At 39.8% G+C, this 26,450-nt stretch overlaps 1 protein-coding gene across 1 annotated transcript in view; it reads left to right on the plus strand.

Moving 5' to 3' along the window:
- LOC148362362 (alpha-parvin) overlaps nucleotides 1-15,526 on the plus strand; it is a 36,928-nt gene extending 21,402 nt beyond the window's left edge. Inside the window, exons 7-13 of the mRNA XM_088339762.1 lie at nucleotides 2,315-2,373; nucleotides 3,915-3,934; nucleotides 4,013-4,074; nucleotides 5,209-5,277; nucleotides 5,404-5,505; nucleotides 10,124-10,196; nucleotides 14,295-15,526. Coding sequence (XP_088195888.1) covers nucleotides 2,315-2,373; nucleotides 3,915-3,934; nucleotides 4,013-4,074; nucleotides 5,209-5,277; nucleotides 5,404-5,505; nucleotides 10,124-10,196; nucleotides 14,295-14,371 — 462 coding nt within the window. The 3' untranslated portion in view covers nucleotides 14,372-15,526. The remainder of the gene's footprint in view (nucleotides 1-2,314; nucleotides 2,374-3,914; nucleotides 3,935-4,012; nucleotides 4,075-5,208; nucleotides 5,278-5,403; nucleotides 5,506-10,123; nucleotides 10,197-14,294) is intronic.
- The last annotated feature ends 10,924 nt before the right edge of the window (nucleotides 15,527-26,450 follow it).

A 26,450-nucleotide genomic window follows, 5' to 3' on the forward strand; every position in this document is an offset into this window, starting at 1 on the left:
AATATATATATATTTTTTTCATGTATTCTTTTATCTTACCCCACAAAAATGTTCCACTTCCACCATAAACTACCCAGCAGAAGTTTCAGTCATGTAAGTTGATATTTACAGGTAGCTCAATCACTGTATAAATTTGAGTTAACGGCCATACAACCAAGAAGAAAAACACTGTCCTTTATCAAAGTCGGCTGTCAGGAAAAGTTTTGCTGTGTTTTTTTAATCAATTTGAAGTAGATGCTGCAGATCAATTTCATCTTTTGTGATATGACCACAGAATTCCTGAATCAGCGCCACACCTCGTTCGGCACGATTATTGACCACACTGATTGCCTGAACAGTTTCCAAAGCTTGTTTGAAGTCATCCAGCTATTCCCATTCCTGTGATTCAACATCAAGATAGCCAAAAGGAAGGTCCATGATTTTGAAGAAAGCGCTAGATCCAGAGGACACAAAGTCTTCTAGACATTTGCTCGTAACAGTGTCTAAATCTACAGACATCCTCTTTTGAAAATTCTGTTCAGCGGTTTCATCTATATTGTCCTTATTTTTCATTGCAGCCGCCATGAGTTGTTTCGTTGATGCACTGACTTGATTGTAAAACAAAGCATGTGTAACCGTTTCTTGTGTTACCTACCACAGGTGATTGGAAAATCTCTGAAGGGCTGCCTTATATATTGCAGCATTGATGTTTGAATATTCCACCAAAGACTTTAAAAGCTGCAAATCAGTGAGAGGGGCACTTGCAGCAAGAGGTGCCATGATCCAGGCTTTCAAGTTACAACATTTATCATGCCTCTCTTCCTCTTTGAGATACCAACACCTGATATGTCATGACTTGTTCCTGGTTTATCACCTTCTCAACAACTTCTGCTACATGATAATTGAACTGGCTCATTCGCAATTCTTCGCTCAGCTTCAGGTTCTAGGCGTCGTTTCAATGTCCTTTCTTGGTTTTCTTCAAGTCTTTTTTCTTTCTCTTGTAATTCTTTGTCAACACCTGTCATTGACCCCTTTGCTCTTTGAGCCAACAAAAACTCTGTCTTCTGGAATTGTCATAATGTTGAGAGCATTAGCATGAGCAATGTCAAACAGGTCATCAAGTTCTTTTTTTCACTCACTTTCCTTGGCTTTTTGTGTTGCTATTTGTCGTCCTTTGTTCTGTTTTAGCAAACGCCATGCTTGAAAATGTTTTTCAACTTGCTTTATTCCAAAATAATGATTTTTTTTCACTGTCACTGCGGAAGACGCTTTGATGGGCTTGTGCAATTCCAAGTGTTGATGAAGAAAGAAACCAAGAGCCATGCTAACTGATGGTAGCTTGCTTCCAGTTAGTTCAGACACATAAGTACCAAGCAGATACCCTTCTTTCTTTGATCTAGTTATAACCGTGTTGCTCATGGGAAGACCGCCTGCAATATGGATGATTAGAAAGTCTTGCCATTATGTTCCTTGACTATTCATGCAGATGTAATATCAAACTATCATGGTGAGAAACATTTATTTTGTGCAAGCTTTAATCAGGAAGATTATGTAAGTGAGAAATGTTTGAATGTACTGAATATTTACCTGATGCTGATCTTTGAATGTCAACTTGTTGGAGGACAAAGAAGGTCTGCTGGCCTAGTCTTCAAACATAGGTCTAGGGAAATTATACTAGTTGAATTAGACTGATCTTACTGAGTAATGACTTGTGGGTAATAATTGTTTGAGATATAAACTTACACATGTGTGGCTTATCCCAGCATCTCTAGAACTCCCATTTATGAAAACTGATCGAAAACGCCAAACTTCTCACCAATTGAGCTACCTCTAAAATTTATTTTATTAAGACCAAACTGCACAGTGATTGTTCTTTTGTGTAATGGAACACAATTAGGGGGTAAGACGGTGACTTTTTGCAATTTTGAAAATAAGCTCCACCCTAATATATATGTATATATATATATATATAGATATATATATATATATATAAGCTTGTTTATTTCAATTTATACTATTGTGACAATTTAGTAAATGTTCAGGGTATTTTTTTTTGCAAGTAATATAAGACGAGTTTCTAAGGACTCGACATCAGATAAAATGTAAACACACAAGGTTTTAAGTTTGTTCCTTTGTTTTTAGTAATAATTCAATATTAAAAATGTGGTAACATTCAATTTGATCTATTAATCGCAACTTTTTCTTTCCTCTACAAAAAAGCAGATGACAAGGTTATTTTCAGTATTTTACAATTGCAACTACTTGTCACAACTTTGACTTACAAATCACAACAAACTTAACTACCTTAATGACAATAATCTTATCTGACTTTCAGAAGAGAGAAGGGATCCTCCAATCCAGACAAATTCAAGAGGAAATCACTGGTAATACAGAGTAAGTATAAAACCAGATTAAATCATTTTGTATTTTGGAAATCCATCAAATCATGTCGAGTATGAGATACTAAACTTTGTCTGTCTGCCTAAAAAGTAATTTTTGGCTTTCTCTTTGCCGTTTTGCCGTTATGCATACACAAGCAGAATAACAAAAAAGGAAAAAAAGTTATGACATGGATTTAAATTCATAATCTTGAATGAGAATGAAAAATGACAACTTATGCAGTGGGCACGATATACACAACATCCTTTTAAAGGTTTTCTTTGATAATGACACAAGAAATGAAAAATGCGAGCTCTTTCCTCCATATAGACAAACAATCTACTCAAATATGACATTGTTTAAAGTCACAGCTTACATTTCCAGTTCAACTGGAATTGGGAGTTGGATTTACCTGACAAGCAGAAACGGGAGCGACGTTATTACGCAAATATATGTCTGTAATTCATCCATCCATTATCTGCAACGCTTGTCCTCAGTAGGGTCGTGGAGGTGCGGGAACCCCAGCTATCTTCAGGCAGTAGGCAGGCGACACCCTAAACCATTCACACCCAGGGACTATTTGGACCGGTCAATCAACCTGACATGAATGTTTTGGAATATGGGAGGAAACCGGAGTGCCCAGAAGAAACCAACGCAAGCACGGGGAAAACATGCAAACTCCGCACAGGAAGTCTGGTTGCTGGATTTTAACCAATGACCTCAGAACTGTCCCGCAGATATGATGACCACTCAGCTCCGTAATAAACTTTTAAAATTAAATAACCGATATGCCACAGTGCATTACATTTTACACGGCTTAAAAAAATTGAAATACTGCATGTAAACGTTGGCAACGACTAACAGAGCAGAGGAAGAGAAGTATCAGGAACCTGTCATCAATCAAAGATTACGTTTCCATCTTGCAGCTGCATTCCCATACGTGCAAGTCACATGTTGCTGATGAGCAAGAGGCTGCAACCTCACAGCAGCAAAAAGAGGAAAAAAACGCCAGCCTGGTTGCACAGTGAAAATCTGGTCGTCAGTACGGCACCAAGAGTCATGCCGGGACTTGACATCCCTTGATGACAAGGTTCATGCGTTCGTAAGGGAATGTGTGATTTCTCTACACAACATGCCTCTTCAGGGAAATATGAACTGCTGCAGTTTCCAAACATTTGTGATCATTTCCATATGTGACGACAGGCTCCCCAGTTAGCCCTGTTTTTGTTTATTGTATCAATGCCCCAGCAGGGTTGTTCTGCTGTTGAGATGCTGTTACAATGTGGCGTCACTGCGGACCTGTTACTGATGATAGCCAGGTTCTGTACCTGTGTCTGTCCTCAATCTAATTATGATGCCATAGCTACGTCTATTGTCGAATCATTATAATCCCTCCCTTGTTTTCCACATTCCTCTGTGATTGAATTGGATACATTTGCCTTCCATTCTCTCGTTTTCTGGAGAGATTCAAGTGTGAAATTATGAATAACATCAAATGAGACCCTTTTTTTTTTACCCTCTTTGTGTACTGACACTTCTTTATTCTATTTTATCAGGGCTTTCTCTGGAAGACATGGTATGTTGTTAGCTAGGATATTTTGCCTCCATTTGTTTTGTTTGGGAGTTTTATTGTGTATCTCATGTTTTCCCATAGAACGTGACGCTTTTGACACCCTGTTCGACCACGCTCCAGATAAACTGAATGTTGTCAAAAAGGTAAGCGATATTTTTGCATAGGTGCAGTTGATTATTTGACCACAAACCTTGGACTTTACAATTTGAAGGATGCATATAATTTAACCAAAATGGTACACAAGAAATACCAAAGGCTGATTTAATGCATATTTGTTTCTCTGAGTATATGGTTCACAGTATCGTACAAATATTTCACTGTGAAATTATTCTATCACAAAGCATAGTTGCGGTAACTCTGAGTTACAGATAATCCTCCCAAAAGCTCTTAGAATTTAACTGCAAATTAACATGTTTGCCCTGTCAAACGGGATATAAATTGATTATGTAATTAATGAGTGTCGTAAATACATTTGATATTTTTTTGTCAGTTTGACAAAATGTGGTCAGAGTTTGCACCGCAGTTTCTCTTAGATTCAGCTTGTCCTGTTTTTATACAAACATACAGTATTTTCTGGACTATAAAGCACACCTGATTACAAGGTGGACCATCAAAATTTTCTTTTATTAGTTATTTTTCATATATAACAGCAGTAAAAGTGAGGGTTGCATTAAAAACTTTTTTTTAAAAACACTCATGAACTTTTATTTTGGGAATTTGGATTGTTTCATTCATAAATGATCAACATATGTAAGAACGTTTAATTGAAATCATGCATTCCCAATTATATTTACTGCATCTTCCGTCTATAAGGCACATCAGATTATAAAATGCACTTTTAAATTTCTGGCGAATTTTAGTTATATTGGTGCGCGTTATAGTTCGGAAAATAAGTTATCCGTTCCGATCAAATGCCGTTCATTATTATTAGTAAAATGGTTTCTTTTACTTTGGGAAGCAGTCCCAAGTGAGGATCTTTATAAATCAAGCTAACGTTGTTTGGCAGAGTGAACTGGTGTCAAAGCTTGAGTATATTGTAGGTGGTGTGTACTAATGGGACAGTAGGTGGTGCTAGAGCTCATGCCGCACTTCCCCAAATTACAGATAGATGTGTCTGTAAAAATTGTTTGGTCTTATATTTGTATCATAAGGATATGTGCACAAGTGCAAAATCAGCTTATTTTAATTCTGAGCACTCTCACCACAAAATCAATGTTCACGCTCATTATTTCTCTATCCAGTTTTTGTATCTAAATACTATATTTGTGTTTACTTAGACATTGATAACATTTGTGAACAAACACCTGAACAAGCTCAACCTGGAAGTGTCGGAATTGGAAACACAGGTATGACTACCTCACCTGCACACAGATAACACGTAAAAGACATTCTTGTTGTAAATTCTAATTGTGCCAAAGGTTCCTTTAGAATTGCGTTTTCTTGTGTACTTACCTGCCTGTTCCGTGTGTCAGTTTGCAGATGGTGTTTATCTGGTACTCCTGATGGGTCTTCTTGAAGGATACTTTGTACCGCTTTACAACTTCTTCCTCACGCCAGAAAATTTTGACCAGAAGGTGGAGTTTGCTCATTCTATCTACACTTTTGAATGAATTGGTGTGCTCTGTGTTCTTGTTGGTTTGGCCACAGGGAATAGTCCAATTTCAGGTTATTGTTGACCACAAATTTTTAATCATTAACAAATATTCTCTCAAATTATATGATGGCAGTAGATTACTTTTCATAAGTGATACAGTATGCATAGGCGGTAGTAAAATCAATAATTTGGCGACTCGTTTTGGTTCACGCTGACAGATGAGGTTGTAGCATACACTAGTAGTGGAAATGACATTCTTTTAAGTACAGGCTGTCCCAAAAATGTATACACACCTAGACATTATATAGCCGATATTTTTTCTAATATTATTCAGGTTAGATTTTGGATTAAGTATGGAGAATATTGGGCTTACATTTGTACAAAAAAAATTCTGGAAATTTAAAAATTAAGCTGAAGTGCAAAGAGATCCACACACAGATGCCCCAACATGTTTACGCACTTAGGCTTTATTTTTATAATTCCAGAATGTTTTCATAACCCTTTTTTTGCTCGAGTGTAAGTCCATTATTTGAGATTCATTAGCAAACGCTAAATATGAAATAGAAAAAAGGTTTATCAGCTATTTAGAGTTAAACTGTTTGTGGCTTTTATTTAGGAACAAATCAGTATACATCTTTTGGACAGCTTGTATTTCTTCTTATGTTGGGGAAAAGGCATGTTCAAATTGTTCTATTGTTTGATAATAGAGATTGATCCAAATGGGTGATCATGTTTGAAAGTCAATTTCGAAAACTACTAAGAATATAAAAACAGCTCTGGTAAATTCAGAAAGCTTGCAATCTCAATGTTTCATAAAATGTTTAAAGATCTTCAGTGTGAGAACCACGTAACACATCAAGCCGATAATCAAATCCTTGCCAAACGCGTCCCAGCATTGCATTGTCAATGGTCCCAACAGCTTCTGTTATTCATGCCTTCATCCCATCCACGTCTCTTGGAATAGGGGGCACATAGACCAATCCTCTCACAAAAAGAAATTGCATGGTGTGAAATCTGGAGATTTCTGTGGCCAGGACATGAGATTGTGATCATTCTGCCCAGACCGTCCAATCCATCCGTCTGGCAATGTTGTGTTCAGAAACTATCTCACCCTAAGGCCACAGTGTGGTGGTGCCCATAACTGATGGAAAATGAAGTCACCAGACTCTCTATCAATCAATTTATCCACTCACCACTTTTCCAGCATGTGGTGGTACAGCTCACCATTGATTTGTTCTTTCAAAGAGAAATGGTCCGTAGACAGCTTTGACTTAGCACAAAACAGTAAAACACGAATAACAGACGCTGTTGTAACCAATTGGCAATGCAATACTGGGATGCATTTGGCAAGAATTTGACTATTGGCTTGATGTGTGACCAATAGTAGAGTAATGTACCTGTAGTAACGACAAAAAAGTTACAAACTTTCATTAATAACTCATTACACTCCTCGTTACTAAGAAAAATGATTATGTGCCAAGAATGCGTTCCTTCGTTACGTGTTAGTTCCAACACTGTTCATTATAGGGATGTACCATGAAGTTGGTGTTTCTTCCGTCTAATGAAAAATATTTGACCCAAAAAGGTTGACAAACACACTTATACACAAAACCTATGTTTTCCTTAAGGAGCATCAGGCAGACATTGTCAGGGTCTGCCCTCCTAAGCTTGGTTTCTCGCCATCTGTTTCCCTAAAAGCCAGTCCAATGCGCCGCCATCTCTCCTCTCTATTGGCCTCTCTAGTATTCTAGTATTCTAAACAGGCACTCTACAGAGACACCAAAGTAAGCTTTTGTATCTGTCTTGGCCAGCATCCCTTGCCAAACTGTGAAGCAGAATGGCAAACCCCGATACAATGTGCACGATTCCAAACAGACACCACACGCAAACACACACTTCTGGCCTGGAAGAACAGGCAAGAGCCCATAGCATTTGTAATCTCTTCTACGCAGGGAAAGACTGGAGTGATGGCTTCAGGGGCTAGGTTTTGTGAGTTCATGTTTGTTTGTTTTGTTTTTTTAACTTGGCTGATCTTGTTTTTCTGCAAATGAAGGCTACACACAATTGTTAAAATTAACTCGAGTATGTGTTAACTCATTCAATGCCATATGATTTTCTCAAATTCGGAGAGCTAGCCAATATTTGCCATCTTGACTCATTTTTGAAGGCCTACAGAAAATGTTATGTAGCTTTATAGGCATGGGACTTTTTAAAATAAAGCCCTCATCTTTCATTATAAAAAAAAGTGATATGATATAATTTGCAAAAAAAAAAGTATGTTTTTAGCTTTTACCATTGTTTAGTAAACAACAGTTGAACATTGCCAAGTTTCTTGAAAAGATTTGTTTCAAAGAAAACTAAGAAAAAAAAACTGATTTTTGTGAAAGGAGGCATTTCAAGCAGAACTCTCATGTTGGTGCTTTTTTGTGGGTCTCCAACGTGGTGCCCCATAAGGTCAGCTGAGGTGCCTGTGGTCCTGTTCTAATATAAGCTCACCAATGGTGGGTCATTGTGATTCTCTAGTAAAATGTTTTTGTTTTTTTTAAGTGTTTGACTTAATTTACTATTTAAACCTACTGAACTGATGCATGAACAATCCATTAGCTTTGCAAGAACTTTGCCTCACCTGATTTTTTTATGGTAAAGTGATCACATGATTTCGGTCACCATGGCGATCCAGTTCACTCGGGTGACGACGTTCCTGAAGATGTGCACAAAATGACATTCTTTGACCATATGACGATGGGAGGTTTCTTTTCACCACACTGCCTAACTAAGCTTACCTGCTATATATACCCTTTATAATAGTCTAAAAAAACAAGAACATATTTATATTTATTGGCACTCAGGGACAATGCTTCTGAAAACTCATTAAATGAGTTAAACAACCTGGATCATGCTTTCCAGTTATATTTATGTATTTTTTAAACTATTTCAATTGTTTCTTTTCAAAGTATTAAACTACCCTAAAAGTTATTAAATGTACTAAATTGAACAGGCATCTGTTTCTGCAGTAGTAAAAAAGAACTGTTTTTTTTTAATCCAGCCGTGTGCGTAGGTTCAATTTACTATTGCATAAAACTGAAAAATACATACCTTGTGAACAGTGTTCCCTCTAAGGTGCGCGCGTGCGCAATTGCGCACTGCGCGCACATTCTCTGCGCACAAGAAAATCTAGCCAGCTCACAAAAATGAGGGCTCAAAATTACTTAATTAATAAGTGACTTAAGTCAAAGTTACAGTGCATGAAGGTAAAAATACACGGGTTCCCCTGACGTTGTGTCCTAAAATGCGGTATTTTGAAGTCGAGTCAGAGTAGAACGAAGTGGAGTAAAGTTAGTAGAGTTGGTCGAGAACCGACTTCTTCGGCTCGGCTCACTAAAAGGAACCGGCTCTTTCGGGTCCTAAACGGCTCTTCGGGTTGTTTTTTGCTTCTTTAATCCCAACATGACCAAATATTATGTAAAACTATGCACAAAATGACTTAAAAGAAGGGGGAATAGAACAAAAAAGAAAAAAAATACCAAAATGAAAAAGTAGTGAAAAGCTGAGAAAAAAAGAAACAAAAGGAAGAGAAAAAAAGAAGGAAAATTTTAGAAAAAAAGCCAGAAAAAAAGAAAAGAAAGAAATGTAGGAAAAAAGTAATTAGAGAATAAAAAGAAAAAGTAACAGGTCGGAAAAAATAAACATAATGAGATTTTTTTTTTTTAAAGTAGAAAAAAACACGGAAAAAATAAGAAAAGGTTTGTGTTGCATTAAAATAATTTCCAATTATATCAAGTTAATCTTGTTGCCAACATTGTACTTCCCAAAAAATGTGACTAAGTACAGTTCTGTATCTTGCAACCGACTAAATAAGCCCCCAAAAATGTTAATATTATGCGACAAAATATATCAGGAAATAAAAAGAAATGGATATCTTGTGAAAGAATTGTAAGAACAAACGACGTATGTAGGCCGTACAACCTTTGCAATAGTACATGAGTCAATTCATTCAAAAGAGAAAAATAATTTTGCATTGCCGGAAACTCAGCAAAATGTAACTTGATGTCAAGTTTTGGACATGTTTGTTAATAATGATCTTGCCACACTTGGGATTATGGTTGCTCACTGTTGTTTCAAGCGTTGCTCACCGACTTTGTGTGAACGCTCAGACCCGTGGAAAATTACAGGGAACATTGCTTGTGAACTATGTTGGGTGTTTTATATTGCTGCTGTTAAATGTGATTGCATTTATTTTCATTGCACTATTGTTACACTGCAATATTCTTTTTCAGTGCAATATTATTATAACTTAGGCCAGTTTTCTTAGCACTATGTTGCAATGATTATTTTGTTTTGCCTATTTATCCTACTAGTGTTTTCTGTAGTTTCTCATCAGTCTTTATTACATGTTTTACCCTGGAGTGCCATGTTTGCATACAATGTTTCACAACGTTGGTATAAATGACAATAAGGACAATTCGATTCTGTTCTTGCGAACTGTAATTTTCCATACCAGATGTAGCCTTAAGAATGCTTTCCAAAAAAAGCATTATTGTTCTTTCTGAGTTGCACGGGCATAATATCTGAAATATCTTATGTAACATGTCATTTAGGTGCACAACGTGTCTTTCTCATTCGAGCTGATGCAGGATGGCGGACTGGAGCGACCAAAGCCAAGACCAGAGGGTAAGAAACTGTTACACAAGCATATTATTCAGTGGTCAAAAAACTATGGTTTGTAGACTGGATACAGCCCGCCTCCACATTTGATCTGACCTAGTGAAAAATACCAGAGAGCATTTTTCTTTACCTAAAATAGAACTCATTGAACGCAATGGATCCCTTAACCGCTATGGTCGTGGGAGCACCATTTCCTGGGGTGTTTTGGGCAAGTACATTCTGGTGGCGCCCATCCCTCTCCAGGCTAAAGTATATTTCCACCCGGTCTCAAACTGGGGATCTTTTTGCGTGTTACGCGAATCTGCTAACCACTATTCAACCCTATTTCCAATAATTAACGCGGTAATAACTTAGTAACATAGTATTAACATAGGTTTTTAATTTAGAAATGCAAATCAAACCGGGGGGCCCTTTGCGCTAATTAGTAAGAAAAGGTAGCTTTTAGCTTGAAAAAGGATGCTGCCAAATGTTATTGCAGAAAACAGAAAATAAATACCTTGTGACTTATTTTGGGGATTTTATTGCTGCTAAATGTTTTTGTACTTCACTGCACTATTGTTAGGCCGTACCATTGTTTTTCATTTCCAAACATTGCACTATTGTTATAACTTCGGCCACCCTCTAAGCACTACGTTGTATATATTTTTTTCTCTGCCTTTTCATCCTGATGGTCTTTTATCTTGTTTATACTTTTAATTCTTTATTGCATGTTTACCCTGGAGTGCCACGTCTAATCTCGTTGTATGCAATGTTTGCTATGTTGTTATTGATTACAATTAAGACAATCCAAACCCCTTGTTTATAGATAAAGAAAAGGAAATTTGAAATATACATATACAGTAGTCTATGTTGAGGTTTTGAGTTTTTCCTTGCCCTCATGTAGGTTTTAGATCAGGGGATGGTGTAACAATAGTCTGTGGTTTGCAATAATCTCTGGTCTGTGCAGCCCTTTGAGACTCTTTGTGATTAAGGGCATCACAAATACACATGACTTAACTCGATGTCTTTATTTCTATTATTCTAAAAAGACTCATCTAAATTTTTTTGTCATTTATATTTTTGCACGAATGTAACATTTATTTTTTAGAAATAGTGACAATATGAGAAAATTTGGATATACAGTACCTATATTATATTATTTCCTCATGTATTGCTAAGGTATCAGATTGCAGACTGTATTTGTACATTTGAATAAAGTAAATCATATTTTTCGACACTTCTGCCAAATATTTTAATCCAATGCAGCCTGCGAATCAAAAAGGGGTGGGTCGCCCTGGTTTAAGGTAACCTATTTTTTATTTTTAGGTGAACAGCCACCTTTTAAAATGGTTCATTTTCTCCTGGTTACATGATAGTCAGGGGGTCAGCAACAAGCGGCTCCTCTGCTTTTGTTCAAAAGTAATATGTGGCCTGCTGGAGGACAAACACGACAAAAATATTCTTAACAATTTTCAAATAATATATATATATATATATATATATATATATATATATACACAGTAATCCCTCACGACCTTGGTCATCCCTGGTTCACTAATATGCCAATTTCGAATTGAATTGTCTTTATTGTCACTAATATCAACGTCTTGTGTATTGTGTTCAGCAGTCAGCACTCAGCAAATGCTATCACAAGGCAGACAAACTGCGAAGCATGGCGACAGCTAGCTTTTAGTGCGCCCAACTTTGATAGGTTGGTATGCTGTCAGGTGGATGGGTGGGACAAGTTAATGTGGTCAACAAAACAAACTACCAAGCAGGGCGACAGCTAGCATTTATCAGCTCGTTACGTTGAAAATAAATGCATCAATTAAATAGGACTCTGAGGAAAGTCAGAAGAGCGCAAAGAAATGGTGATAACCAGCAGGTGCTTCGTGGATTGTTATTGGCTTCGGGAATGGACAGAAAGTAAACAATATTTGGGCTCCAGGTCCGGTATACTGCTATGGCTAAGGGGCCGGTCACACAGCCGTTTGCGGCTGAATCACGGCTAAAATTTTGCGGTTTTTTTTTGCCCGTGGTTCCCCGCGATGGAAAATGCGCAAAATTAGCCAACCCGCTGTTCATCGGTGGTATGCCCGCAAAAGAAACGCCGGCGACTGTTCCGCTTCCTCATCGCGTCATTTCTGCGTCATTTTCTCGTGTGGACCATGGGTATAAAAGCTCCCGAGCCGGTGTTGTGCCCAAATCCGACTCCTACGCAACACACACACCCCCCCACCCCCTAGCGTGAACGTGCATTCTGCTGCGATCGCTTTTGTTGTAAGCGTGCATTGACGTTGGTGACTTTTTCATCCGCGTTAACAAACGCATTTTGTAGAATACGATCGCACTTTATTGTTTAAATAAACGCGTTATATAGACTAGGATCTCCCAATTGTTATAATTAGCCCGCTTTATTGTTTTAATAAGCGTTTTATATAGAATACGATCGCTTTTGTTGGAAGCGCAGCAGAATGCGCGTTCACGCGAGGGGGGGAGGATTTACCGTTCGATTACGTTCACAACAAAAACAAAGACGGAATGGTTTATGTTGTATTACATTCCCAACAAATGCAAGACGAAGTGGATTTGGTTATATGTTCGCCATTACATTCCCTAAAAGTGAGATAAAACGAGGTAAAAGTGGTTGTAGTAGCGAGGGGATGCAAATCTCGACAGGGATGCATTTCTCGGATAACACCGGGCTGTAGAAATCATAACCGCTCAAAACACAGTCCCGTGAAGATCAAGATTTCAAGCTATGGCATCATTTTTATTTTATTATCTTGAAAAGAAATGTCAAGAAATAAAAATGGATTAAGACGAGGTCACTACGCTGACGGGGATCCAGGTTCACCCCCTTGACGTCACGAGCACAAATGACGTGTGCTCGGCAAATCGCGCTGTATATACGCGGAGAAAGGCGTTTGACTGTCACACGCGTAACATGCTAGTTTCACGTAATAACACCGCGATACAGGCGCAGAACATGCTATTACCATGCTCCACCCACACGATTACCCGCTGAAATTTCCCATCCTACCCATGTGTAACCACTCCCTGGCCGCGGCCAGAGCACGTCGTTCCGCGTCATTTCCGCGTCATTACTCGTGTTGACCACGTGTGCGGCACGCGGTTTAACACGTGCTCAAACTTTTGAGCAGCTCAAAAGTTTTGCGCGCGGCCAACCACGTGTGAATTTCTGACCGCGAGTAAAGCACTGCTGTATCTCGTCTATATGGCGGTCTCAAAACGTCCAACAGCGCCCAACAGCGCCCAACAGCATCTGCTTCACGGCCAGAAATTTCTGGCCGTAGTTCAACCTTGATATGCTCGTGAAAGGCTGTGTACCCGCGCTCTGAAGAATTGAGCAGCGCAAAACTTTTTCGCGCTGCCGCCCGCGCGCGAATTTCCGACCTTGTGTTAAGCACTGCCGTATCTCGTCTGAATGGCGATCTCAATGCGTCCAATAGCGTCTGCCTCAAAGGCAGAAATTTCTGGCCGTGATTCAGCCGCAAATGTCTGTGTGACTGGCCCCTAAGCTATGGAACAACCCTCACAATCAACCCCTGCTCTCACCAGCAGCAGATTAATTACCTATGAAACAGATGAACTGTGGCTACAACTTTTGGAAAACCGCTACATCCGTGACTGTTATCTTTTTATTAGTACAGAGCCCTGGGTCAATCCATGAATACCCGGTGCTAGCCTCCAGCTCGCCGGTCGCTCTCTAAATCGCTTTATTTTACTGAAAGGAGAAATCCTCTAATGTTATTGTAGTTCCTAGTTTCGCAGAGGGTTCTGGTCCCCATTAACAGCAGTAACCGAGGGATTACTGTAAAACTGTAAGGCTTATATAAAGCTTTTAATTTGTTGCGTCTCCAAAGATGCTTTTGGGGTGGATCCAATACGGCTCTTTCAACATTCCGGGTTGCCAACCCCTGAGCTAGTCAAATATTTACAAACCGAATCGGTAAGTTTGGGCTGAGCGCAGCCTGAGCTGTGCTTATAATTGGATATGAGTGCGAAGTAAACAACCTTAACCCTTCACAAAGAGAAGGTGGGTTACTCTATTGTTGTGTAGCTTACCACCGCAACGGCCTTAATTGCGTTTATTTTTTGCAGATATTGTCAACTGTGACCTTAAATCAACCCTTCGTGTCCTCTACAACCTCTTCACCAGGTACAGGAATGTAGACTGAGGACCAAAAGCAACAAAAAAAGGAAGCTTTTATTTTAACGGGCTATAAATTGTCGATACCTTTTTTATTTCTGTTTTTTATTCGAATCTACAAGAATGATTTTTAACTTGAGCACACGTTATTCTTCAGTTATTCTGCATAATGTATCACATTTTTGTTGTAACATTTCTTTATTTATTGTAAAATTGTTTTCTTACTGTTTTTTTCTTTAAGAGGTAGTGTTTTTTAAAGTGACAGTGTGTATTATTTCCTAAATTTAAAAATAACCTCATTCATCATGAAATTTGGATTTCAAAAATAAGCAAAAAAGACATGAACTATCATATAAACTAATCTTAAATACTCGTAGATCGACCAAGCCTCACTTAAAGGGGGTTGCCTGCCATCTTGTTGCTATGGGTACCTAAGAAACACCAAAAAAACAATTAATGGTGGTTTTTGGTCACTCAGTCTCTGTAGTTAGTATTTTTCCTTGTGCTTTTTAGCACTCGTTTGTGGTTGCACTACATCATACAACGACGTGTAGTGTTCAAATAATACACACTGTCCTTTTAATTCATTCATCCTAAGGAATAAATGGTTTTTTTAGAAGCAGTCCCCAAGTGCCAAATTGTAAAAATACATTTTTCTAGTTTTATTTTTAAGAATTATTATAAGGGGTTTGGAGCTAGTCATCAGTAAAATATCAAGCCCCTGGGGATGATTTCAGTATCATAAACTACTGTTACATGGCAGGAGTGCCTTGATTAGATCTTTGTCTACACATCAAAGATGCCCCCACTTCCTTTTTCCAACAATGAGTGTGTGTAGCCAGCCACTCGTACTGAAGCAGCTTGGTGGGACTTGCAAGGCATGGAAAAATGGGTAACAGAACTTTAACAGGGCTTAATCTTTAAAAAGAATATAACTAACTCTCATCGTCCGGTCAGGGAGGGATGACGTTTCGTGCACGCCCGAGCAAACGCGATCGCCATGGTCACTGAAAAAAATGAGCACTGAAAAGTTCTTTCAAGGTTCATGCATCCAACTGTCAGGGTGAACAGTATGTTGAGCAATGTAAAATGAGAATGTATCCGGATAAATAATTCCGTATGAATACTGCCAGCACGCCTTGTATTTTCTTTGTGTCATTTAATAAATAACCTGATAGCACAATCTAGTTGTTTGCTTTTTCTTATAAAAATGCAGAAATATCTGTTCTAAGATTTTGCTGCAGACAAGTTTTAATGTTTTTTATTGAAATAATGGGCAAAATTGAAATGGTAAATAAAGTCTTTGAAATGTTATGTGTACTATATTAATACTATTAATAGTATTAGAGTGAGTCTCAGACATTTTGACAGATCACTTGTCAGGATTTGCCCATTGCCCTTACCTGTGCCTGCTCGTTTGGCTCCAGCTGCTGCTCGTTTTATGATTGGTTCCCCTCCTATTTAAGCTCAGTACTCTCAGTCCTCGTCGGTCCGTCAACGAACCTCCGCAATTGCGAGCAAGCGTTTTGATTCTGGCTCGCGTTCTGTTCCTGAACCATCCTGTATCGATCTCCAAGCCCAGTCATCCTGTATCCTGTATCTGGTATCGATACCATCTGTCCTGTCCTGTCCGGTATCCTGCTCGTTAACGATCCCGTCTGTCCCGTCCTCACCTGTATCCTGCTCGTCTGTCCCTGACTTCCCGATCGTCTCCGGCTACTTGACCCGTTCTGTCTATCGACCATGCTCCGATCTCCCACTCCGGCTTCTTGACCCGTTTTTGCCCATCGACCTTGCTCCGATCGCCCGTCCCGGCTACTCCAACGTTTCCGCATTCCGACCACGCTCCGATCTCGTGTTTGTTTTCCTGCGCCTGATTTTTCCACTTCTGCAATAAAGCTTCTTGTGAATCGTTACGCGTTTGTGTCTACCCTCTGTTCTGGCTCTGACACTCTTAAATCAAACTGCTTTCTAGACTGCTCACCTCCAACCCCTTTCACAACCCGGAAGTTGAAGGAAGTTATGGAAGAAAAAAAAAGGAATTCCTTTTGAAATGCAATAAAACATGGTGAAAAAATATTGACCATAAACGACACTTTCTTAGATAGGGGAAAAAAAACATACAGTTAAAGAATACACAATGATTCTTGGTGTACGATACAGTAATTTATCAAGTCTATCTCGGGGGGAGGCCCCAGAAAACCGAATCTGGGCTGCTGGCCTTGGCTATGAATTATGTGCATTACGATTATCTCAACACCTTGTTGTGTCGTGATATGAGAATAACCATGATGTCATTTTTTTGACCCCACCTCTCAAAATGGCCTCCCCCAGAGAAAAACTGGTAGATTTGCCTTTCTAACTTGTAACCCACACGACAGCTTATTGTTTGGGACTCTTTAGGCTTGAATTCAACTTTGGCTACCTGCTAGCTTTAATGACCTTAAATACGTATATTTTAAGTATTGTTTTAAATTCAAGTTAAGTACAGTGTTACCTCGACCTGCAAAAGTCCAGTATATTTTTTAATAAATCATAAAAGAGCATCAGAACATGAAACAAATACATGTTCAAATTAGATTACCGCACAGTCACCGTAAAACAAGAGGTGCATGATGTAAAAAAAACAAACTAAGAATAGAAATATTCATTTACCTTTTTGCCCCGGGTTTCTTGAAAACTGATCCAATGACGTCTGCTTTTGCTGGCTTTTGACAATCCGTCGGAAATGCACAGGGTTGGGTAGGGTTACTTGATTACTTTGAATTACTTTTGGATTACCCCAATACCAAATATGCTAATAAAAGACAAAAGAAACTAAATATGACTAAATTTTGTGCAGGTTTGGGGAGTAACGGAATACATGGAACGGCAAAAATGATGTTGGCAGGCTGTTTGGATTTCTTTTCATTTTGTTTCTGTCGCATTTTATGTTCGTTTTGCCGGAGATCAAAGAGATCAAAGCCAGGAGAGAAAGCTTACCACGTGTTGTGAGTCATCATTTTTATTCATATTTAGTTTCTTTTGTCTTTTATTAGCATATTTGGTATTGGAGTAATCCAAAAGTAATTGAAGGTAATCAAGTTAAAGTAACCCTACCCAACCCTGGAAATGCATGAGGCAGAGATAGCGATTGCCAGACTTGTCTACACTTCATCCAGCTGATTCCTTTCCACAAATTCCAAGACTTTATGAAATTTTCCTTAAATGTCTTTAATTTGGGCTGATTGAATGATGGCTGCGTACTCCTCCCCGCGATCTTGCCGAAAAGCTTCCTCCTCGTAGTCTCTGACCTGTGACAGTGAAACGAAGAGCATGCTGCACATGTGCACTGGGTTGCCAGACACATATTAAGCAATAGCCAGTTCTTTTACATTTGGAAAACTTTGGGAGTGGCAAACAGCAGCACTGTATTTTTGATTTTGTATCCTTTGTATATTTCCCCATTCAGGTACTTTGTAACCTAAAACTTTCCTATTTAGAGACATTTGTAAGTAGAAGTACCACTGTATTCATACTGATACTGGTTTGGATAGTATTGTTATCGAACATCCTTAAAGAGTATCAACAGTGTACGGTCAAACTTAAAGTACACACTCATTTTTTTAAACAGTATAAAACAATAACGGTGACACGAAGAGCATCTACACTGAAAGCCTTTAACACAATAATTTTCTCTTAAAAACATATATATCAAGTATTGTATCGGTGAACTTCAAGTACTCATACTGATACCTGATTGGAAAATATTGTTATTGAAAGAGTTTTCAACTATGTACAGTTGTACTACATTTTCACAGTAATTGGATTTAACGGTAGAAAAAAAATTATGGAGTGCCGTGTGGGTGTCTCTTAGAAATTATTCAACACAGAATTTTTTTTCTGGCGTAATCGTATCTGCTGTTAAATGCCTTCTCAGATGCTTTTATCTCCGTTACAACTTGCAAGTGATCCATAGGGATGGCTAATCATGTAACCATTATTCCCTCTGAGCTCCTTCACCCTGGGAACCATTCGACAATGGGAGTACGGAACTTGTTATGTTATAACATAATACGATAATGCAACAATGGATGGTTGTTTCTCCTGACTTGTTAACTGCGTGTTTTTGGTCGTCCGGCATTATGTTTTTCGGCTTAGGTTGCAGCCAACTTTCGTTGACAGTTCCAGCTAGCCTCTGTTAGCTGCTAGGAACCAGCTAGCCTGCTGTGTCCATTGCTTTATTCCAGGCCGGGTTCGCGTTTGCCGCCGTAGCTGTTTTTCGTTGTTGGTTCACGGTTATTCTGGCTGCTCACTGCGTGTTTTTGGTTGTCCGGCTGTTAAGTTGACTGTTTTTGGATGTGTATTTCTCAGACTTCTATGCTATGAAATGTACCTGTTTTTATATTTAGGAATATAAAAACCATCATCACACACATACACATGGTCACGTTTCAAAGATCAGTCTAATTCCATTTTCTTCGTAAATACGTTTCTCAATTGTATTTCATTTTCTCGCCAAGTCGCGCTTATGCGTGACTTCATTTCCTGCTTAGGTGTCAAGAAAATAAACCAGTCCTTCTGACCGAGTGGGAGGGGATTGTGCGAAGATGGCTGCTCGGTCGTCCACACTCTATTCGCGAGGGACGTTAAAACCTAAATGAGTGTTTTCATCTGAGTAATTCTGCCAACAGAGAGTTGATATCTTGTATAACTCTCACACTGGCATTGTGTTTTTCTGCCCAGGCTGCAGCCAACTTTCGTTGACAGTTCCAGCTAGCCCCTGTTAGCAGGCTGCAACCAGCTAGCCTGCTGTGTCCATTGCTTTATTCCAGGCTGGGTTCGCGTTTGTCACGTAGACGTTTTTCGTTATTGGTTCCCAGTCATTTAGCCTTGCTGTTAACTGCGTGTTTTTGGTCGTCCGGCATTTTGTTTTTCTGCCAAGGCTGTAGCCACCTTTCGTTGACAGTTCCAGCTAGCCTCTGTTAGCAGCCATGAACCAGCTAGCCTGCTGTGTCCATTGGTTTATTCCAAGCTAGCTTCGGGTTTGCCGCCATAGCTGTTTTTCGTTGTTGGTTCGCGGTTAGCTTGGCTTTTCACTGCTTGTTTTTGGTCGTCCGACATTTCGTTTTTCTGCCCAGGCTGCAGCCAACTTTCGTTGACTGTTCCAGTTAGCCCGTGTTAGCAGCCAGGAACCAGCTAGCCTGCCGTGTCCATTGCTTTATTCCAGGCTGGGTTTGCGTTTGTCTCGTAGCTGTTTTTCGTTAGTGGTTCGCGGTTAGTCTGGCTGCTCACTGCGTGTTTTTGGTTGTCCGGCATTTTGTTTTTCTGCCCAGGCTGCAGCCAACTTTCGTTAACTGTTCCAGTTAGCCCGTGTTAGCAGCCAGGAACCAGCTAGCCTGCCGTGTCCATTGCTTTATTCCAGGCTGGGTTTGCGTTTGTCTCGTAGCTGTTTTTCGTTAGTGGTTCGCGGTTAGTCTGGCTGCTCACTGCGTGTTTTTGGTTGTCCGGCATTTTGTTTTTCTGCCAAGGCTGCAGCCAACTTTCGTTAACCGTTCCAGTTAGCCCCTGTTAGCAGCCAGGAACCAGCTAGCCTGCTGTGTCCATTGCTTTATTCCAGGCCAGGTTCGCGGTTTTTTTATATAGCTGTTTTTCGTTATTGGTTCCCAATTAGCCTGTTTTGGCTCACCAAGCTTTGAGTTTTTCTGCCGGGGTTGCGGCCACCTTTCGTGGATTGCCCCCGGTTAGCCCCTGTTAGTTTTTATGTCATTTTTTTCAGGTTAGCCCCATTTTGGCTACACACCCTTCATTGTACGATTTTTGCATCCACCTGCCACACATTGCTGGGGCATTCTCCATAAAAAAAAACTACCGAAACACTTTAAAACAACACCTATTTAACTAATTAAAAGGTTAACCTATATCAGGGGTGTCACACTCATTTTAACTCGGGGGGCCACACGATAGAACAAACATTCTGTCGGGGGCCGGACTAGTAGATTAAAGAGAAAGAAAAAGAGAGATAAAGTAGTAAGAGAATGTTGGAATAATGTACATAAGTTATTCAACTTTACTATAATTTATGTGTGTTATTTGTTTTCTTGTGAGATATTGTGCTTACAAAATAAGATATTCTCTCAGCAAAAGTCTTCCACTACACCCTGGCAAGAGAGAATAAAATGGTGTGGATCAGTTACAGATTTGACCTGAAGATCAAGGATCCTTTCCTGGAGTATAGCATAAAGAGAGTTAATCAGTCACATTTCAAATAACAAGTTGTTGTGCAAGAACTGGTTTCAATGGAAAAATTCAACCTTCAACCAACCCCTAACCCTTAGTGTTGAAACCACCTTGTAACTAGGGTGTTCCTTTTCTGAATAAAAGGCAAGGTGAGGGAAGGCTGCTTTGGAGTGAGTTGCAGGAACTGTAACCAAAAGCAGTTTTCCGTTCGCTTCCCTTGCAAGTAAACTATACACAATTCTCTGTGTCCTTTTTGTATACAGGTTTTTGTTACAAGTGTAGGGTTGAACCTGACAGAGAACGAGGGAGGGAAAAGGAGAGAGAACGGAACAAAGCAAGAAAAAGAGAGAGAAAAAAAGAGAGAAATCCAAAGAGAAATAGAAAGACAGGAGGAGAGAAAAGAGAAAAGAAAGCGTGAAGGGTAGGAAGAAAGAAAGAGAAAAGGGAGAAAAAGGAATAAAGCAAAATAGGTTAAAAAGACAAAGAGAGGGAAAGAGACGGAGACAGAGAGTGGGAGAAAAGGGGTGGAAAATAGAGAGAGAGTGAAAGAGACAGAGAATGGGAGAAAAGGGGTGGAAAAGAGGTAGAGAGAGCAAGAGAAAAAGAAAGAAATACAAGTAGTGTCTTTGTTCGAGGCACCTCTCTTTGGCAACATCAAGTTGACATATTTCAACCTGCCGCTTGTTTTTTCTCTCGCGCTTCTCTGAGTGTTGTCTCGCGGGCCGGATTCAATCCCTTGGCGGACCTGAATCTGGCCCGCAGGCCGCCTGTTTGACACATGTGACCTTTATGGTAGCTTGCTCAGATGCCTGTGTTTTTCACATGACACCACAGCTCAGGAAGTTCAAAACTGTCTTCAAAATGAATGAATAATTGGAATATACTGATGAAATATCTAGGGATTTTGTGCCAAAACCATGTACAGTGAAACCTCGGTTTTCGAACGCCTCTCAGTTCGGACAAATCGGTGTCCGACCAAAAATTTCGAGAAATTCTTGCTTCGCTGTTCGGTCAAAAAATCGGAGTTCGAACGCCGGTAATGCGTGAGTGCGTACGCTAGGGTGCGATGCTGAGCGGCGTGCGGGTGTTTTAGCCCCTTTTTATGCCTCCGAAGAAAGTCTGTGCAAGCAGCAAAGTTGCTACGGGTGAAAAAAGTAAAGTAGTGCGTACAACTATTGCATTTAAGAAAGAAATAATAGCCAAATATGAAGGAGGTGTGCGAGTGTCTGATCCTCTCCCCACCGTCCACCTGCGCCTTTTGCTGACCACCACAAAGGTAAGAAATCCTATTCATAATTCTTTTCTTTATGCTTTTTTTTTTTCATTTTTACACGTTCATGTTATTGTAATCTTTCCTTACGGAAGATTACGATAACGCGAACGTACGATTAGCCTGGGTTAGCTTTATGTTTACGTTGAACATTCAAGGTAAACATTCAGGGTGTTGGAACGGATTAAAACGATTTACATTATTTTTAATGGCAAAAATGATTTCGGTGATCTAACAAATCGGTTTTCGAACAGGGTTCTGGAACGGATTAGGGTCGAGAACCGAGGTTCCACTGTACTATTTTCTCACGTCTTCCATGTTTTTCAATTTGGGTCTACTTTTAAGTACAGAGTCAGAATATAAAGGTCATGAATTAAGAGAAAAAAATGGGCTACATAGTCCCTTTGCTCCGAGTCCCCAGAGGAGTCTTGAGACGCTTGATTTCAAATGCCTCCCCCAATCAACTGTCATGAACATAAAGATGTGAAAGGTAACACTGATTGGATCAGCAAGCTCCACTCTGGCAGCCGTCGGAAGAGTGACGGAGGTTCTGACCTCTTCCGACAAGTTCATTCATCCCATCGCAACAGAAAAGCGCTTTGATCGATACCAATCATGAAACTGGAGCCTTAAGGCCAATCGTGTAAATGCTATCTTTCACTTCTGCATGGTGCTCTATCATCAAATAAATGTCAGGAATTTGAGAGAGACCAGGTTGCTGCCGACAAGCTACAATACGAATGGAAATGTTTTTGGAGATCTTTAGTGAGTTACAAAATATATCTATGTCACCGCGGTGTACGTGTCCCACCAAAGATCCACATTCATGCTGTACTGGATGATGATGTTTTTATTACAGTTTCTGCAGATGAAATGAGTCACAACATTAGCTTCTCTGCTGGCTTTGATCTCTTTGACCTCGTTGGCAGCTGGCTCTGTAGACTGCCCAAAGCATATCAAAGAGCTTTCTTTTTAATTGACATGAAATACATTTTAGAATATTGCAATACATTTTAACATCCATTTTATCAAGATACTTTTAACAAGAGATCGTAAAGTGTTTTTTTTTTAACGTTTACAATGAATTCAACATATTTTTTCTTTAGTCTGAATTTTAACCAACATCATCCTTTTTATATACATATGAGAAAATAGAAACAAGAACAATAATGACTATAAAAACGGGTACAATTTACCTGCAGATGAAATGAGTCACAACATTAGCTCTCTGCTGGCTTTGAGCTCTTTGATCTCTACAAGGGGAATTACCACTTTAGCACAACAGAAACAAAACGAAAATAAATCCAAACAGCTTGACAACATCAATCACATTACTGTGCATTTTGAGAGATTTGTCAGCTGTGGTTATAATGTTTAAAATTAACTTTTTTTGTGGAGCACCAAAAGATGTATCTTACCGTTCGCAGCTCGCTCTGTAGACTGCCAACAAAACCCTGCCTTCCGGTCACATGTCAAAAGCCAAAACAAACCCTACCCCATACCAGCAGGTGGCACTGTTGGACTCATCATTACAGGACACTTACCAAAAACTATACACATATTTGAGCAGGAATTTCAATAAAACAAAAGTTATTATTACACCAGTTACATTTAGTAAAAGTACACCCCTCAAAAATGCTGTTCATGCATTATATTTGGTTAAATACATACTCAACAGGGTTTAGATTTGATGATTGACTGTGGTTTTGATCTTCCCTCTCTATGTTGTTAAATTCCTGTCAAAATGGCCCTGCAGTTGTCTTTTTGTATCCAAATCCAGCTTGAAACTTCTCCACAACAGTTTCTCGGACCTGCCTGGTGTGTTCCTCGTTCTTCATGATGCTCTCTGTGCTTTAAACAGACCTCTGAGATTATCACAGTGCAGGTGCATTTATACAGATTACATACAGGTGGATTCCATTTATCATCGTTAGTCATTTAGATCAACATTGAATCATTCAGAGATCCTCACTGAACGAGTTTGCTGCACTGAGAGTGAAAGGGCTGAATCATTTCGAGTAATCCAAAAGTATTATATATATACCACAGCCATATCCCCCTAGTGGGAGGTGGCTAGAGTCATTTCTGACTCTTTTTAGGAGATTGATTGAGAGGAGGGGATTCCCAGCCCCCTCGCTCAACCCAACTGAGGTGTTTGGAGTCATTAGGTGACCAAAGCCCCCAATTCTAGCCCCTAATGCTGAACGCCAAGCAGGGAGGCAATGAGTACCAATGTTGTAAGTCTTAAGTATGACTCGGCCGAGGCTTGAACCAGCGACCTCCCGGTCTCGGAGCGGGTGCCCTACCATCTAGGCTACCGAGCTGGTTCACAAATCCAAAAGTAGTTGAAAGTAATCAAGTTAAAGTAACCCTACCCAACCCTGATTGTTGATGCTTTATTTTTGGGGGCAGCACGGCGGCGCAGTTCTAAGGTCTTGGGAACCTCCTGTGTGGGTTCAAATCCAGCTACCGGACTTCCTGTGCGGAGTTTGTATGTTCTCCCCGTGCTTGCGTGGGTTTCCTCCGGGCACTCCGGTTTCCTCCCACATTCCAAAGACATGCATGTCAGGTGGATTGGCCGGTCCAAATTGTCCCTAGGTGTGAATGAGCGAGCGAGTTGTCTGTCCCTGTGTTGCCTGCTTTTGGCTGGCAACCAGTTCAGAGTGTCCCCTGCCCACTGCCCGATGATTGCTGGGATGGGCTCCAGCACACCCGTGACCCTACTGAGGATAAGCAGTGCAGCTAATGAGATGAGATGAGATCTTTATTTTTGAAGGCTGATATGCGGCACAAGGACACAAAGTTAAAGGGGGGCAAATAGTTTCGCAAGCCACTTTAAATCCCAATTTTTTTTTAAGGCCGCCAAAGCCGAAGTTGCCCTGATGAGATTCACCCGTTAAAATTCATTTGCAGGGTACACTGAAGAAACCACCTTAGGAATTAAAACCAGAAATTCACAAGAATGTTTAATTTAGCAAGTAAACAAACAGCACTGATGTAATACAAAAAACATCTTTTAGACCTTGTAGAAAAATCGGGCGCACACCCACACACATAATGGCCGGTTCTTCGGTGAAGGTTAAAATGGAGTATTTATTGGAAAACGTTCAATTGGATTTAAAAAAAAGCACATTTCGTGCTTCAGCTGAAGGTTGGTGTGAAAAACAGGGGAAACGGAAAACATTGGAACATTTTATATACCCGACAAATTTAAGGTCGACGACGCAGAATCCGTGGGGAAAAAAAAAATCCATATTGACCAATCACAAGAGGACAAAAAGCATCTCAAAGGGAACCGGTGTTCTGAAATTCCGACCGAATCATTGAGACGTCCGACCAATGCCCGGTGAGTCTTGTTGTGGATTAAATATTAAAATGTATCGTTTACCAAATTGTTCGAATTAGTTATCTGACTCCATTAACCAAACACAACCAATATTCACCCATCAATGCATGCTCGTTTCTTGATGGAAAAGATGAACAAGAAAAGCACACAAGGGCAGATTTTATTTCATTAATAAATTAACTAAGTGTACTCCATCGAAAATGGCCGAATTAGTCGAATTAATGTCATTGGAGTCTCTCGCAAGCCTTCTCTGAAGTCCTCTAGCCTTTTTTTCTCTCGTGCCACGTCTTTCCGCAAGATGGTGTCCCGGCTCCTCCCATGGGCGTGCCAACGAAGCCCCCTGGGCCCCACCATCTCTGAGAAGAGCGCCGCGATGTCTGGAAAACTCAAAACGATTAGCTAAAAAACAATGCCTGCCGTCCTCCGTCATTGTCCTGTTATCAACAGAACTAGACAAAATATTCTGCATTCGGAACGGCACGACCTGTCATTGAACTTAAGCCTACTCGGTGAAAATCTTCATTGCACTCAATAAATGTAACTTGTATTCAATCGTATAAAATCCTTTAAAGTCAAATGTATAAAATTTTTCAGTCTACACAAGCATCCGAGAAATTTGTACGCTTTCCTCCTACCTGTTATATGCGTATTTTAAAGAGATGATACATTAAGTACTTATGGTTTTATTTAGTCTCATTTGACTCTTACTCCCCTAATTACAGCAACTTCCGAAAATCGGTAGATCCGAACATTTTTTCAAGATGTCGAAAAATATCCGCACATTGCTGTAGTTCTTCTATCTGCCACTACCAACGTGTGGTAGCGCTGTGAGAGGTCACGAAGCATCCACCCTGAAGAAGAAATCCGGCTTCCTCTTCCTAGTTCGTGTTGAAGGATTTTATACATTTTACTATAAAGGATTTAATACGATTAAATACAAGTTACATTTATTGAGTGCAATGAAGATTTTCAGCGAGTAGGCTTAAGTTCAATGACAGGTCACGCTGATCCGAATGCGGAATGTTTTGTCTAGTTTTGTTGATAACAGGACTCTGACGCAGGACGGCAGGCATTGTATGGAGAAGTTGTTTTGGTTAATTCCAGACATTGCGGCGCTCTTCTCCAAGATGATGGAGCCCACTTGGGGGCCCCAACGGAGCTTTATCGTCGACGGCGACTTTAATCGGGCATGTTTATGGACTGTACTCCCAAATCCATTCAATTGTGGACTGAGCAATTCGGAAAAACACTGGACTATGTGTAATGTAAGAT

This window comes from Urocampus carinirostris, chromosome 7 (genome assembly GCF_059441175.1).
Source record: "Urocampus carinirostris isolate Australia breed hairy pipefish chromosome 7, RoL_Ucar_1.0, whole genome shotgun sequence".
Taxonomy (NCBI): domain Eukaryota; kingdom Metazoa; phylum Chordata; class Actinopteri; order Syngnathiformes; family Syngnathidae; genus Urocampus; species Urocampus carinirostris.